General features: G+C 37.2%; 1 protein-coding gene across 3 annotated transcripts; it reads left to right on the top strand.

Moving 5' to 3' along the window:
* The first annotated feature begins 1124 nt into the window (after positions 1-1124).
* On the top strand, positions 1125-13482 carry LOC123746081 (zinc finger protein 91). 3 transcript variants are annotated; one of them, XM_045727341.2, is made up of 4 exons: positions 1125-1235; positions 6164-6256; positions 7159-7274; positions 8887-13482. In XM_045727341.2, the coding sequence occupies exon 4, from the start codon at positions 9156-9158 to the stop codon at positions 11844-11846; it is 2691 nt and encodes an 896-aa protein (XP_045583297.1). In that variant the 5' UTR covers positions 1125-1235; positions 6164-6256; positions 7159-7274; positions 8887-9155; the 3' UTR covers positions 11847-13482. The 3 variants fall into 3 exon arrangements, with proteins under 3 accessions (XP_045583297.1, XP_045583288.1, XP_045583315.1); XM_045727332.2 differs by lacking the exon at positions 7159-7274; XM_045727359.2 differs by lacking the exon at positions 7159-7274 and having other exon boundaries at positions 6164-6267.
* The last annotated feature ends 3780 nt before the right edge of the window (positions 13483-17262 follow it).

Genomic DNA, 17262 nt, shown 5'->3' with positions numbered 1-17262 from the left:
ATCTGTTAGTTAAGGGCCTGCCCGAAACGCTGTGCGTACTAGTGGCTTTACAAGCATGTAAACACATCATGCTATGTATTCTTAGTTTAGTTTATTTATTATGCACCCCATATCCATCCTGTGGGCGGTAGTGGAAAGGGTTACAGAGGCATATAATGGGCTCAGGGACTGAACCCCACAAGTCATTTAGCTAAGCAAGTTACAATCTTGATTAGCTAGTTACAAAATTCATTGAATGCACATCGTCACATCAACAATGGGCTCGAGATCGACCACAAGTACAGTCTCTAAACTAAGCAACTGACATATGGAGAGCTAGTGTCACAATTGATATATGGCTTAGCCAAATTCAAAATTCAAAAAAATCAAATTCAAATGTTTATTCAGGTAAAGTACATACATACAAGGGGTGATACAAATATTTATGAATTTATAAATAGAGCTAGTACATATAATGCCTAAAGCCACTATTACGCAAAGCGTTTCGGGCAGAAAAAACACTAAAGACTTAAACTTAATACTAATTGAGATTAAAGTATAAAATGTGTTGAGAAAATATAAAAATAAAAAAGGGGGGAACATGGCAGAAAAACAGCAAAAAATACAATTTCGTTGACAAACAGCATTGTTTAAAAATAACAGACATGGGTTGACATTATAGGGGCAAGGTAGGTTACAGGGAGTTGATTAGGTAGTGCTTATAGTTTTTATCTTAAACTGGTTAGAGAGGTACAGTCTTTAACATGATTGGAAAGGTCATTCCACATTCTGGGTCCCTTGATTTGTAGAGCATTTCTAGTTTGATTAATAATTATGTCGTACATATCACTAGTGGCACATATCATAGCCACATATCACACATTGAGGAGCTGGTGGCTTTACAAGAATGTATAACCTCAAGTCTCTCTACTGTAATAAACCCAATGAACCTTCTTGTATAAGTAAGTAAGTAAGTAAGTAAATAAGTAAGTAAATAAGTAAATAAGTCAACAAATAAGTAAATAAGTAAATAAGTAAATAAATAAATGAATAAATAAATAAATAAATAAATAAATAGTTAGTTTAGTTTAGTTTAGTTTAGTTTAGTTTAGTTTAGTTTAGTTTAGTTAAGTTAAGTTAGCTTTGTCCTGCCCACCGCCCCCATCCAGTGGGCCAGCGATGGAGAGGTAAACAAAGTTGTTGGTCAGTCAGTGTGTTGAGCGACGCCGGCGGGGATAGGCGGCTCCTGGTAGTGGGTGAGATCATGAACTGTTATCATCATTCTAAATGAAATGTATCTATTCAATAGTTATTGTGGATGCTGCAGGTCCTTATGTATAATCCTGGTGTTGTGGTGGCCACACTGTTTGAGTTAGGAAAATATTATTTGTCAAACATGGATACTGTTCTTAAAAGATTTCCCCATTTTTGCACCCACAAGATAAAGTAAGTGCTTAAGGGTTGACAAATGTTTTAATCCTCTTGTTTGATAAGCTGTTCACTTGAGACAGTTAAGCAAGTCCCAGCTGTGTCTGGGTACAAGTGACAGGATGAACAACCCAGCGGGTTTTCTTCCTATTGGGGAGTGTTGTACATGCTGCTATGGCGGTGTGTCCACTCACAGGATGAGTGACGCTGCCCAATACTGTCACTATGGCAGTGTGTCCACTCACAGGATGAGTGACGCTGCCCAATACTGTCACTATGGCAGTGTGTCCACTCACAGGATGAGTGACGCTGCCCAATACTGTCACTATGGCAGTGTGTCCACTCACAGGATGAGTGACGCTGCCCAATACTGTCACTATGGCAGTGTGTCCACTCACAGGATGAGTGACGCTGCCCAATACTGTCACTATGGCAGTGTGTCCACTCACAGGATGAGTGACGCTGCCCAATACTGTCACTATGGCGGTGTGTCCACTCACAGGATGAGTGACGCTGCCCAATACTGTCACTATGGCAGTGTGTCCACTCACAGGATGAGTGACGCTGCCCAATACTGTCACTATGGCAGTGTGTCCACTCACAGGATGAGTGACGCTGCCCAATACTGTCACTATGGCAGTGTGTCCACTCACAGGATGAGTGACGCTGCCCAATACTGTCACTATGGCAGTGTGTCCACTCACAGGATGAGTGACGCTGCCCAATGAACTCGCCCCTTGGGGCAAAATTATAAAAAATTATAGACACATCTCAAAAGGATAGAGTAGCTTAGGCTATTTTTACCCTCCAACTGGGGCCACGGCAGGTGTTAGGGGATGTTGTTGTGACCTCGGCACGAGTCTTGAGTGTACTGTAGCAGTCGTGAAGTTAGTCTGCCGGAATCTAGGGGATACTGTTTTGGTCAAGAATGGGTCTGGGATGCTACAGTGGAGTGTGGTCAGGTCGTACACAAGATAGTTCGACAAAGTTTATTTTCTGGTTGTCAAACTGTATATATTATTTGGTTTTGATGCGTTAGCATTAGTTAGGCTCAACTGAATTAGGTTAGGGCTAGATAAGGATGGATCCAACCTTACCGTAAATTGAGGTGAGATTTTAAAAAATCTTAGATTTGTAATAGATTTTAAAAATCCATTTTAAAATGGACAGATTTTAAAATCCATTGATAGATTTGAGTGAATGGGTAGATTTTATAATCCACTGACAAACCGTCTTGTTTGTGACGTGACGCAACCACTGTAGTGGCCATGGAACAATCGTGGGTTGTGCTGAAACAGCCATAGCAAGAGTCTGTGGTCCGGTGCACTGAGACACCACAGCAGGTGTCTTGAGTGTACTGGACCACCTGAGACACCACCTGCGTGTCTCGTGTGCTTATTATATTGATTCATGATGCTGCTAACCATATATCATTTCCTGTGGTGATGTTTTAACAGGAATGAAATTAATGTATCTTGAGTGTAGAACACTGGTTTTACTAATCAAGACATTTTTAAGAATATTCTCTTCGAACATGATGGTTTGTCAGTAAATTAAAAAATCTTGACCACTTGACTTGACCTGAAGACTTGACCTGACTCTTGACCAAATCAAACACCATCTAACCCAACCCAGCTCTGCCTAACATATATGAATACAATTCACATCATACACTAAACAGTTTGCCAACAGATTTGAAAACTCACCTAACACATTCCAACCCAAACCAACTTAACCTAATCTAACTCAGCTGAGTATAACACAGACTAACATGAGCCAATGCATCCTAACCTAACGATGTGTAAAGTTTCAACATTCAGAAAATGAGCTTTGTTGAGCTGTCTTGTGTATGATTTGACCATATCCCCCAACATACTGTATATAGTTCCTGAAATTATAAAGTGTTCTTTGCAAAATGTCTATATTTTAATAATAATAATAATTCATTATGTCAGGGGACAGGAAGCCAGAGTGTATTCATACATAGATTCAGATTCAGATTCAGATGTTTATTCAGGTAAGGTATATACATACAAGTGATGTTACATTAATGGATTGATATCATACATGTTTGGCTGTTATCGAGGTCCCCCCAAAGGCGAATTACTGACCTCGCCCAGGATGCAACCTCACAAGCTGACTAACTCCTGAGTACCCACTACTCGGTGAACAGGTCATTAGATGAAAGTAAATATGCCCAGCCATTTCTGTCCAACCCGGGATTTGAACTCGGAATTCTTGATTGTGCGTCGAGAACGAACCCGACTGTGCTACCGGGACCCTTAAAATGCAAATTTATGTGGCTACAGGTCACTTTGTATACAAAACCTAATCAAACATAGCCTAATTGAACCTAACCTAATGATATTTACAGATTTAATAATTAAAAAAAATGCTATTTGAAATTACTAGACTTGATAATGATCCAGGACGGATTGAAACATCTTCATTTTCTGATGGGTGGTTTGGTCATACCTTCAGCCATGGTATTGTGACTCATTAATTGCTTATGTTTGAAATGCCTGTGTACTATTTGACCATGCCTTGGGAATGGGATTGTGCCACATATTATACACTTGTAGGCCTAAAATTTTATGTTGGTCCCCCTTCATGGTAGTCATTGGAATAGGGTTTGGTAAATTAGTAAAACAAAATTCAGCACGTTTTATTCAATCTAACTCCTTTTATCACAAATGGTGATGTTACAGATGTAGATTATGCATGGTAATTTATTTATTTATTTATTTATTTATGCATATACAAGAATGTACATAAGGAATGTGAGGATACAAATATGGTAATTACAGTCTTGTAAAGCCACTAGCACGCTGTACTAATTACTGTACTAGTTATTACTGTACTTGTTTTCCATTCTTTATTAGACAGCATTCTATATTGGAGAAAGGTTGGCACTCTTTATTCAGGAATACAGTAACATTAATACAATGTTAATGTTAAAGGAGTAACAATGCACATTACTAAATCAATATTACCTTGCAGTAGATGATATCCCTTCCTCATTAAGAAAATGTGTGCAGTATGGGAAGAACTGCAAAAATTTGTTGGAGAAACTCACTCAGATAAAGCTGTAGCAGGCTGTTGCATTAACCTTTTCAATGACAATGCGATGTCTCACCACAGACAAGTATTAAAACGTAGGGAAAACTATTGTCTTTAGACATTTTTAGTAAGACAAGCAAGCAGTGAGCCACAACCAGGTCCTATTGGTATGACTGCCAAACATAGGAGAGAGTGAGTACCCCAGAAATGTCATCAGTGCCTGATGTTATAATGGAGGGGGATTTCCCTTCCAAACACTAACACCTCTCCTCCCCTCCTCACCATCTTCCATAGGCCTTACTTTGGTTGGTCATACCTTCAACAGCCAACAAGAGTCCTCAATAAAGGTAAGGTACTTGTATAGTGAAAAATGTGAGTAGTATTCTGTATAAAATGTATTTTTAAGTTAATTTTTTGGGTATGTGGAATGTATTAATATTATAATACTTCTTTTGTATAATTTTTTGCAAATGACAATGCTTCTTAATCTCCAACATTACCTGTTGCAATACAAGCATCTAGTAGGGCATGCTGGTGCTGCATTTTATAGTGGTGATGGTTACTACTGCCACAGCTCTTTCCACAACAGTTACTACATCCGCTTTCACTATAACATAGTACAGTACTTCCATGATTAGTGTTGTTGCAGCTTCTGTTATCATTTCTCATGCATATACACATACTCTGATTTAGTGTCAGAGTGGTTGACAAATGGAATGCATTAGGCAGTGATGTGGTGGAGGCTGACTCCATACACAGTTTCAAGTGTAGATATGATAGTCCAGTAGGCTCAGGAACCTGTACACCAGTTGATTGACAGTTGAGAGGCAGGACCAAAGAGCTAGAGCTCAACCACTGCAAGCACAAATAGGTGAGTACACGTGAGATGTAAATTAGAATATGCCCTAGTTGTATGGATCCCATATCTTATAACTAGAAAATATGTAAAGGCATGCTACTAAATGACTTCCAGACCTAAAATCCAGTCCCTGATGGTGTAGTGGTAATACTATACACTCGCCTTGTGAGTCATGCGTGGATTGATCCAGGTTAGAGTCCTGGCTAAGGAGGATTGACTAGGTACCAATCCTTGAATATTTATCCCTGTTCACCCAGCAGTAATTGGGTACTTGGTTGGAAATTCATTGGTGGGTTGTATTCTAGGAAAAAATTAGTAGGGTAAGGCTTACCATGAGCTATGGGAAGGGAAAGCTCTCATGCCTGCTAACAGGAGTCAGTCATTTGTTCCTGTACCCAAATGTGTGTAAAAAAAAAAAAGCTTTGAGGAGAGACTTTTAAGAATTTTTTCAAAATTAGTGGACAAAAAAATTAGGTGATCAAATCACCATACTGTATTGTTTAAATTTATAACATGAATTGACAAAATTCATAAGCATTTTTTTTTATTTGCAGCTTTTAGAACAAAAGGCTATAGATTAAAACTAAAACTGAAGGTGCTGAAAAGATGTGCATAAGTACTCCTTTTTATAAATAGGGTGGTAGATGGAATAATTGAATTCAGAGGTTAGTGTATGTCAAAACCATTGGAATATCAAAATGTCCTGTTACAAAGATTATATAGAATACAGGACAGGATAATTGTTTACACATACACACACTTGCAAAACAACAAGCACAGTCTCCCTTATGGTATTAGAATGTTTGTTTTCATACAACTGTATTTCTGACTTTCTAGCAAGGTACACGAAACCAGTATCATCTTCATCCATCACTAGATCCTGATTGGTCCAATGTATTGTTTGGATAAATATCGGATGAACTTTTGCAGGTATGTTAAAGGTAAAGTTGACTTTTTTTGTTAAATATTTTTGCCATGACATTGGCTCAAAAGAAGTAAAGATAGATGGCCTGACCCCTATTTGTGTTTTTTTTAATTAACAGAAATAAATATAGAAACAAAAGTTAAACAATATTGATATTGTGATAATAGTATACTGTAATAATAATAATAATGAAGGTGAGGGAAAAAACCAATATGTTATTTATTTACTTAGTTATTTATTTATATACAAGAAGGTACATTGGGTTTGTGAGTGTACATAACATTGGTGCTCTTACATTCTTGCACAGCCACTAACACGCATAGTGTTTTGAGCAGGATGTATAATTGTATTAAAATCAAATTTTTGGATGTAATTTACATCCTTACTGTACAGTACTGTTTACAATGTTCTAATCAATTTTAATTCATTGTGTTGGACAGGCAGCCAGAGTGTATTTATACATGTTAGGCTTATATTGAGGTCTTCCCCCCCTTCCCCCCTGACCCAAGGTAAAATTACTGACCCTCCCCAGGATGCAGCCCCACAAGAAGCTGATTAACTCCTTGATACCTACTTACTGCTTACTGATACTTATAAAATGATATTCGGGTGCAGGAGTTTCGGAAGTTGAACAGGGTTCTGGTACCCAGTATCTGGTCAACGTTCGCTTCCATTGGCACCCTTGTGTGGCCTTGGGCCTTGTCTCGGCCAAGTGTCTCCTCTTCGTCTTAACTTTTGGGGTACTTCCTTCTTCCTTGCTAGTTCATGTGTTTTCCTTCTTCATGGGTAGTTAACTACTGGGAGCCACAAGGGGCTTCCCCCAGAAAACCAGCATTGAACGGAATGAAATGCCAGTTTGTGGGTAAGTTCTAGTGACTCCCTGATTACCTTCCCCCCTTCCTTACAGGTCGTCGGGTGGATGCCTACATCTGACATAGAACTGAGCTTGGAGATGCCAGCTGGCAGTTGACAACCTCCCCTTCTCCCAAACAAGGGAATGGAAAGTTGGGCAAACGAGATTGTGTTAGTTTCGATAGAATTCAATCATTTGCTTACATAATAGGGAGAGTTCTTTCAGCTGGTTTTGAGGTCTTTATTGAAGCCAGTAGTTGTTTGTTTCAAGTCAATGGACTTTCTGCTTGCTTTCCTGGTGTGGTGGGAAAAATAAATGTCACTGATCCCTGCGCCTGTGTGAGTGGGGTTGTGGGCCTGCATCCCCCTTAGGCCTATAGAACTCTACAGCTGGTGAGACTTAGTAGATGGTACCATATCAATATATATATAGTAGCTCACCCAGAAATTTACATTTCTTTACATTCAACACTGGCTTTTTTATGAAATTTAACACATTGGGAACAATTTTATAACCTAGCGTTCAGTTACTTGGATCATTTTTTTTTTTAATTTAAATTATATATATACTGTATATATGATTACCTCTGTTTTCAGTACTTTTCAGGGTATACTGTATATGGAAAGAGCATTATTTTCTGCAGAAAAAATGAAAAAGGAATAACCCTAAAGCACAACTTATGACCCGGTTTTAATTTGGCGTATTTGATATTAGAAAATGGAGAGTAATTATTTTTAAATTAGCCACTAAAGAGTAGGACATTTTCTCTAGTAACAAAATAAATTGTTTTTTAATCCCATGTTGAACCAGAGGTACACACAGAAATCACAATATCGTGATACATCAAATGAACAAATCCATATGGGCCGTCATGAGGGTTCGAACCTATGTCTGGAATGATCCCAAACGCGTCATAGTCGACTGTGCCACGACATGCAAAAGAATTGCAACCTGGAATGCTACTTGCCCTCACAAGGCTCCCGCAGCTTCTCCGAAGCACAGACCAGGGTTTTACACAATTCCCCCATGCATCCGGGCTCTGTCAACTAAATAGTTCTACCTCTTCAGCCTTACTTCAATACACACAGAAATTACAAGCTGCAGGAGCCTCATGAGGGCAAGTAGCACTCGAGGTTGCAATTCTTTTCCATGTGAGTCGACTAAGGCGCGTCTGCGATCATCCCAGATCGCACAGTCGACTAAGGCGCGTCTGCGATCATCCCAGACATAGGTTCGAACCCTCATCACGGCCCTTGTGGATTTGTTAAATTGAACCAGAGGTGTTCCAGCCCCAAGGGTTAAGGGGCATAATTGCCACATCTATAGTGATGTTACAAGAAGAAAATTGACGCCTTTTGAGTGAAAATTTGTTACTTGATTAATGTAACTGGTTCCAGTGCTTGGCTTGAGGCCTAAATATAATTATGAATATAATATTCTAGTAACTAAATATAATTATAATATAAACACAATACTGTAATAATACTAATATTTAATTTTAAAATTGACACCAAGAAAAATTAAAATTACTGTATTAGGCTATTATCATTTAAGGTGTGGCATCTGCTAACATTTCAAACAATTATTCGTGACTAGGGCATTCCAAGGCCTACTAAGTGTGTGAGAACTCTTGGCGTTTATATTATTTGCCTAGGAAAATATTTTGACACATTCACAGTCAACATTTAGTTTTCAAGTGAAGTTTTCAAGTATTTTTTAATTTTTATCCTTTTTACCTGAGGCATTAGTATTCATATACTGTATCTTGATCTCTGTCCACAGGTGGCTGATATATGGGAAGACGTGCATTGCCATGCATTAATGTGTAATGGATTAATTTTGTCTGTGTGAAAGCTGATTAATTCTCATGATATTTGTTTATATAGCAGTTATAAATCTGAAACATTATAAGAGAAAGTACATTAATGCTTACATTATTTTTGTATTTACAAATGTATCTGAAACTTGATACGAGAAAGTAAGTGAACGTGTACATTACTGTTGCATTTGGAAATGTTTACATTGTTACTGAAAAGCAATTTTGTTTAGACATGCCTCATGTCAATAGGGAAGAACTTGTGTTTGAGACTCCTGGGTGTGGAGAAGAATGCTCTTTCACCTGTATTTGCAATAAAGACCCAAAATTTTCATCTGAAATGGAAAGTGAACAAAAGGCTCATGCAAAAGGACAGCCATTTAAGTGTGAAGAGTGTGGCATGAGAACAGCTAACAAAATGGGTCTGAAACAGCACATGAGAATCCATAACGACATAAAGCCATTTACATGTTCTGTATGCGAAGATACCTTTGCTACACCTGGTACCTTAAACAGGCATGTGAAATATCATACTAAAGATATGCTTTTTGAATGTGCTGTATGTTCTAAGAAATTCAGTGATAGAATAACTCTCAAAGACCACATTGAAATACATAGAGAAGATTATCCCTTCCAGTGTCTTGAATGTGGAATTGTGTTTAATGAAAATTCTGACTATACAATGCATGAAAAAATTCACTTGGTAGATAAATCTCTAGAATGTGATGTTTGTGGGAAAAAAATTTGTCGGAGTTCTTTGAGGCGACACAAACAAACTCATTCAGAAGATAAACCTCATAAATGCTCAGTTTGTGGAAAAAGTTTTCTTATAATTGGAAATCGCAACAGACACATGAGAACTCACTCTGGAGAGAAGCCATTTGAATGTACCGTATGCTTTAAAAGGTTTACAGAGAAAGGCTCCCTAAAAAAACATATGCCAGTCCATACAGGGAAAGAACCATATCAGTGTTCTGTTTGTGAGAGAAAGTTTACTCAAAAAGGCCATCTTGTGAGACATTTGCGAATTCACACTGGAGAAAAGCCATATGAATGTTCAGTATGTTCCAAACGGTTCAGAGACAAATCAGGCCTTGACATACACATGTCTAATCATACAGGATTAAAACCACACGTTTGCTCAATTTGTAGAGCAAGCTTTTATGAAAAGTCTGTCCTTACCAAACATATGTATGTCCATAATGGGAAACCTCTTGAGTGTTCATTGTGCTTAAAAAAGTTCAGAGATAAAACTGCTCTGAATTCCCATTTGAATAGTCATTTGAAAGAAAAGCCATTTAATTGTCCTATATGCAAAAAGGGGTTTGGTTCTAATAGATACTTAAAAAAACACATTGATGTACACTCAGATGATAAACCATTTTCTTGTTCATTTTGCAGCAAGAAGTTTAATTTGAGAAATTCATATATTAAACATTTGTGCAGTCACATGGAAAAGAAAATGTTTTCATGTTCTATGTGTACAAAGGAATTCTCAGCTATTAGTATGCTGTCAAGACATTTGGAAACACACATTGGGGGTTTGGTTCAAAGTTGTTCATTGTGTGCAAAGGAGTTTTCATGCGTAACAAAGCTTGAAAAACATATGTATCATCACACGTTAAAGAAGCCTTTTGAATGTCCAGAGTGTAAGAAGCTATTCATTACACAGTTGGGACTTAATAAACACTTATATACCCACAAAGAGGCAAAATACAACTGCTCAGAGTGTGGTAAGGGCTTTGTAACAAAAGGAGGACTGTTTAAACATCTACGTAATGGTTTTAGAAATCAGGAATTCTTTAAAGTCTGCACTCAGTGTAAATGCTCGTTCAGCTCGATTTTACTTTTTAAGCAACATATGCTTACTCACGATAAAATGAAATTAGCTAATGATTGTGCATCTGACAACAGAGAGAGTAATGGAAACTCGGAATCCATGTTATCTGACAAAGAAAGCATGGAACATTCAGATAAACTTGACATTATGGATGGGTCAGTCATAAATGAACAGAAGATCACAGTTGATTATATTAAGAATGAGACCTTGGATACATTTGAGATCAATAATTCACCTTTCAGTTGTGCATATTTAGGAAACGGATCTTGTTCTAAAAATAACGTATTATCAAATTCTAAAGAGAAACTACATTTTCAGTGTTCGTTTTGTACAAAGAAATTTAAATACAAAAGCAGATTAAATAGTCATCTCATAACTCATACAGGAGAGAGATCTCATCAGTGCTTGATTTGCAAGAAGTGCTTTTCTGCTAAACACATTCTTAAGAAGCACACAAAAATTCACATTAGAGAAAATGTATTTACATGTGTATTTTGTTGCAAGGAATTTGCGGCTGATGCTCATCTCGCAGTACATCTGCGTAGCCATTCTGGAGAAAAGCCATTTTCTTGCACTTCTTGTAACAAGAGGTTTGCAACCAATGGTGGTTTAAAGAGACATATGCTAATTCATGCTGGTGACAAAATATTTGAATGCAATATATGTGAGAAATGTTTTTCTAGACCAGATCTTCTCAAGAGACATATGGTGACTCATAATGGAGGGAGACAATTGAAGTGTTTCGTATGTTCTGCGAGGTTTAAAGAAAAGGATACACTGAGAAGACATGTAAGTAAACATACTAGTGATGAACCTTATTATCTTGAAACGCACTACTTAGCAAATTCGTTTGAATGTTTGCAGTGTGAGTGTATATTTAGCACCAGTACTCATTTTGAGGAACACATGATAACTCATGAAATGGAACTTGAAGATAAAGTGGTAGAAAAGTTGTCACAGTGTGTTGAAGTAGAAATTGAAGAATATAGTGATGATGAGATTAGTTTAGATAATTTACCCAAAAATGAAACATTAGTGAAGACTACTTATATTAAAACTGAGATTGAGACTGACTCTGTGACGTAAATTTTGTCTCTTTTGTTGTATAGAAATGTTATTTTAGGAATATTTTCTTGAAGGAATTATGACAACAATGGTGGTGACAAAAGGATTGCTATTATGAGCAGTGTCATGTTTGAAGGAAATTGTTCATTTAGGCATATGGAAATATTTGTTTTTTAATTTTATCTGAGCATCAGGAACTAACACATATAAAAGCAATGTCAGTAGGATATTATGCATGTGGGTGCTGTGTGTTGTTACGAAAGTCATGGAGAGATATAAAACAAAATTTGCAAGAAATTGGAGTTAAAGTAAATGATGTATTAAGGAACACTGATATTGTATTTATTTTGTATATTTGTTGTATTGTCATCCATTAGGATAACTCATAAGTTTATAAAACTTAAGTGGTTTGCTTTTGGATAGTCTATACTATACAGTTTTAATTTTCCTCTCATCTGTTCTCTTTTGTATATCAGGATTATTTATTTTGTTTCGTATTTCTTACATACGAGTCAAGTTGGAACCTAGAAGAGTTCCAGATGTTCTAAATAACAAGTGGTATATAGATACTCTACAGTGTTCTAGGTTTGCAATAGATAACTTCTCCACTGACCTCACAAACCACATCCAACCTATCCGTCTTTGCATAGCCAAAAATATTTCCCACATTAATTGCAATTTAAACTGTCTTTGAAACAGGTAGTTATCCATGGAGTCTAATGTAGCATATATTATTTAACCACATTAATTTATATTTCTTACATTAGAAATCTATGAGGCTTTGTTTATAAACCCTATAAATAACGTGATTAGTCATACAGAGATGATCCCTGTTATGTTTTTTTTATACATTTTATTTGTAAAACCCCTATTTTATATATACTGTGTGTGTGTGTATATATATATAAATATATATATATATATATATATATTAATATCGCGTGTTTATTTTTAATCACGTGTTTATTTAATTATAATCACATGTTTATTTTTCCTGATTTACACACACATATTATATATATATATATATATATATATATATATATATATATATATATATATATATATATATATATATATATATATTTATTTATTTATTTTTATTTTTCTAAACTTTATTACAAAAAAGGAGTTACATATAAGGTACAAAGATGATTATCATAAGTTGTCGAGTTCCTCCAGCTCCTCAGATGGCGGGGCAGGAACCCTGAATGCAGTGCCTATTCAGCAAAAAACAACCAAAAGAGACAAAGAAAATAGTTTGAAATTTGTGAATAACTCGGCCCAAAACAGAATAAAAGTCTCAAGTTCTGCCACCTGTGGCTGAATTACATGTTGACCAATTTCATTCCAACTTCACATACTTAGTGACGGATATGCATTTTCCAAAGATGAAGACGCCACAACAAAATCAGATGAGACACAAAGGAGAAAAAAAAACTTAAAAACAAATTGGTGGACATAAGAAATATTGGTATTGTGCAATGTATTTATATGATATATAATAAAACACAGCAGCATAACATTATTATTTGTGTGAAATTTTGCTCTACAGGTGGCAATCAGCAATCTTAGAAGGCACCAGCTGCGTATCCACTTTGTAGACAGTTTTCACTACTGTATATTTCATATTTGGACAAATATTTTTTGAGCTCCAGCCCTTTAATTACTTACCCTAAAGTACTTTTGATATTGTTCGCCTTAGGCGTTTCTGTTCTCGTATTAGCATCTTTGGTGATATTTAGCACCTTCTGATTAACTCGCACAGCCTTCCCGGTTTGGTGCCTTCTTTTGGTAATTACTTACTTACCCTAAAGTAAGTAATTATAATTGGACATCAATGTGTTTTGTTAAACATTTTGTTACTACAACTTCAATCATACTAGCTTGGTTACTTTAATTAGTAAGGTGAATTAAAAAGATAAATGATAGAATGGGAATTGTTTCAAAACAGCATATTGATACCATCAAAAATTGGTTTAAAACATTCTTTGACTAATATGCTCTAACGTGGAAATAAAAAGGCATTCAATTATGAACTGATTTACAAAACAAGGTATTTACTGCACATTTCAGGAACTCTGGAATTTATTCACCAGCATATAATCCATGCTTTTTCCTTCTAAATATCTCTTGAACTAATAACACATGCCTCTGGCCTATTTCTATCTCTATTTAGTGATACAGTATTTCTCATATTTCTTAGCAGGAGATTGAAGATTTGTGGACCTCTAATGTTTCCTATGTGTGCTCTAATCATGCCTATGTGCCCGCTTTTCTTTGGATTTATTTTACACGTTCTACTACATCTTGTATACCTGTTTGTGTTATTAGATGTACAAATGGAGGAAAGTGTATAACAAAAAGGGATATTAATAAGCTGTTAATAGTATCAAAGACAAGATAACCCACAAAACAATGGATATACATTGGATGAGTTTAGATTTAAGAAAGACGAGGGTAAATACTAGTTTGGAAATGGCTGGTGATTTTGTAGAACATTACGAGAACGTGAAAAATGTAGAAACACTCAAATGATGGTTTCAACATAAGTTAGACATGTCATGCCTAATAACCAGAACTGCACTACTTAGCCTAGTATGCAAGACTCAATTTGCCTAACAGGTGGTGATGTTTGTTATTTTTTATATATTTTCTTTCAAATAGGTTTATTCCAATTAATATTAAGAACATAATAATGAAGGTATGCAGAAGACCTATTGGCCCATATGAGGCAGCTCCGATTTATATCCACTCAATCTCATATATATAATATATATATATATATATATGTCGTACCTAGTAGCCAGAACTCACTTTTTGGCCTACTATTCAAGGCCCGATTTGCCTAATAAGCCAAGTTTTCCTGAATTAATATATTTTTTCTAATTTTTTTCTTATGAAATGATAAAGCTACCCATTTCATTATGTATGAGGTCATTTTTTTTTTATTGGAGTTAAAATTAACGTAGATATATGACCGAACCTAACCAACCCTACCTAACCTAACCTATCTTTATAGGTTAGGTTTGGTTAGGTAGCCGAAAAACAATTCATGAAAACTTGGCTTATTAGGCAAATTGGGCCTTGCATAGTAGGCTGAGAAGTGCGTTCTGGCTATTAGGTACGACATATATATATATATATATATATATATATATATATATATATATATATATATATATATATATATATATATATATAACTGAAAACTCACACCCCAGAAGTGACTCGAACCCATACTCCCAGGAGCCATGCAACTGCTATGTACAAGACGCCTTAATCCACTTGACCATCACGACCGGACAAAATGAGGTGATAGCCAAGGCTATTTGAACCACCCCACCGCCGGCACTCGGATAGTAATCTTGGGCATAGCATTTTACCAAATCACCTCATTCTTTGGGGCACACGTGAGGAACACAAATGCGAACAAGCCTGAATGGTCCCCAGGACAATATGCAACTGAAAACTCACACCCCAGAAGTGACTCGAACCCATACTCCCAGGAGCCATGCAACTGGTATGTACAAGACGCCTTAATCCACTTGACCATCACGACCGGACAAAATGAGGTGATAGCCGAGGCTATTTGAATAACCCCACCGCCGGCACTCGGATAGTAATCTTGGGCATAGCATTTTACCAAATCACCTCATTCTTTGGGGCACACGTGAGGAACACAAATGCGAACAAGCCTGAATGGTCCCCAGGACAATATGCAACTGAAAACTCACACCCCAGAAGTGACTCGAACCCATACTCCCAGGAGCCATGCAACTGGTATGTACAAGACGCCTTAATCCACTTGACCATCACGACCGGACAAAATGAGGTGATAGCCAAGGCTATTTGAAACACCCCACCGCCGGCACTCTGATAGTAATCTTGGGCATAGCATTTTACCAAATCACCTCATTCTTTGGGGCACACGTGAGGAACACAAATGCGAACAAGCCTGAATGGTCCCCAGGACAATATGCAACTGAAAACTCACACCCCAGAAGTGACTCGAACCCATACTCCCAGGAGCCATGCAACTGGTATGTACAAGACGCCTTAATCCACTTGACCATCACGACCGGACAAAATGAGGTGATAGCCAAGGCTATTTGAACCACCCCACCGCCGGCACTCGGATAGTAATCTTGGGCATAGCATTTTACCAAATCACCTCATTCTTTGGGGCACACGTGAGGAACACAAATGCGAACAAGCCTGAATGGTCCCCAGGACAATATGCAACTGAAAACTCTATGGCTATCACCTCATTTTGTCCGGTCGTGATGGTCAAGTGGATTAAGACGTCTTGTACATACCAGTTGCATGGCTCCTGGGAGTATGGGTTCGAGTCACTTCTGGGGTGTGAGTTTTCAGTTGCATATTGTCCTGGGGACCATTCAGGCTTGTTCGCATTTGTGTTCCTCACGTGTGCCCCAAAGAATGAGGTGATTTGGTAAAATGCTATGCCCAAGATTACTATCCGAGTGCCGGCGGTGGGGTTATTCAAATAGCCTCGGCTATCACCTCATTTTGTCCGGTCGTGATGGTCAAGTGGATTAAGGCGTCTTGTACATACCAGTTGCATGGCTCCTGGGAGTATGGGTTCGAGTCACTTCTGGGGTGTGAGTTTTCAGTTGCATATTGTCCTGGGGACCATTCAGGCTTGTTCGCATATATATATATATATATATATATATATATATATATATATATATATATATTGTGACGGTAAAGTGTTGGAGTGTTGATGTTCGGCAGTCCTGCAATGGCAGGTGTCAAAGCCTTGTCACGCTTACAGGAAAAAAAAAAAAAAGACTGCTTGCCTGTGGTAAGGTAATGGGAAGACAACACAAAATATAAATAATGAAATTTTAATTACTTTAGAAAACAAGATATGAACAAAGACAATCCCTTGGCTTACGTAAAATTCAAAACAAGTCAACAAACAAAACAACATGAATAATTAATAGATGTGAAATTTACTCTAAAACAAAATAATGTACAAGACTAATAATAATAATCAGGTGCTGAGAATATTGGCTAGAGCTGCCACCTCCCTTAGTACACAACAGCCAGGGCTTAGTCTACCAGAGAAATGTCAACTTCTAAGAGCACAGAGATATTCTGAGGAGGACGGCGTGAGCTGGCCCAGACGTCGACTCAGGTAGAGGGCGTAAGTGCAGGTGCTGTCGGCGATACACCAGCCAATCAGGAGCAGGCAGGCGGAGAATGGGTAGTTTGCTCGTTGACGACGAGTGGAGAGCTGGTGTGTCTGGTGGTGCAAGGTACGCTTTGCTTCCTGGGCAAAACGTTTTGTGATACTGGTGGACGTATCTTCAATATAGTATCTTGTACTTGTAGAATGACGTAAATGATAGGGAAGAGCAGGCTCAATCTCTCTTGAAAGAGATTATCGTCACACACATTATATATA

This window comes from Procambarus clarkii, chromosome 10 (genome assembly GCF_040958095.1).
Source record: "Procambarus clarkii isolate CNS0578487 chromosome 10, FALCON_Pclarkii_2.0, whole genome shotgun sequence".
In the NCBI taxonomy this organism is placed as follows: Eukaryota; Metazoa; Arthropoda; class Malacostraca; order Decapoda; family Cambaridae; genus Procambarus; species Procambarus clarkii.
This window is presented reverse-complemented; position numbering and strand designations above follow the sequence as displayed.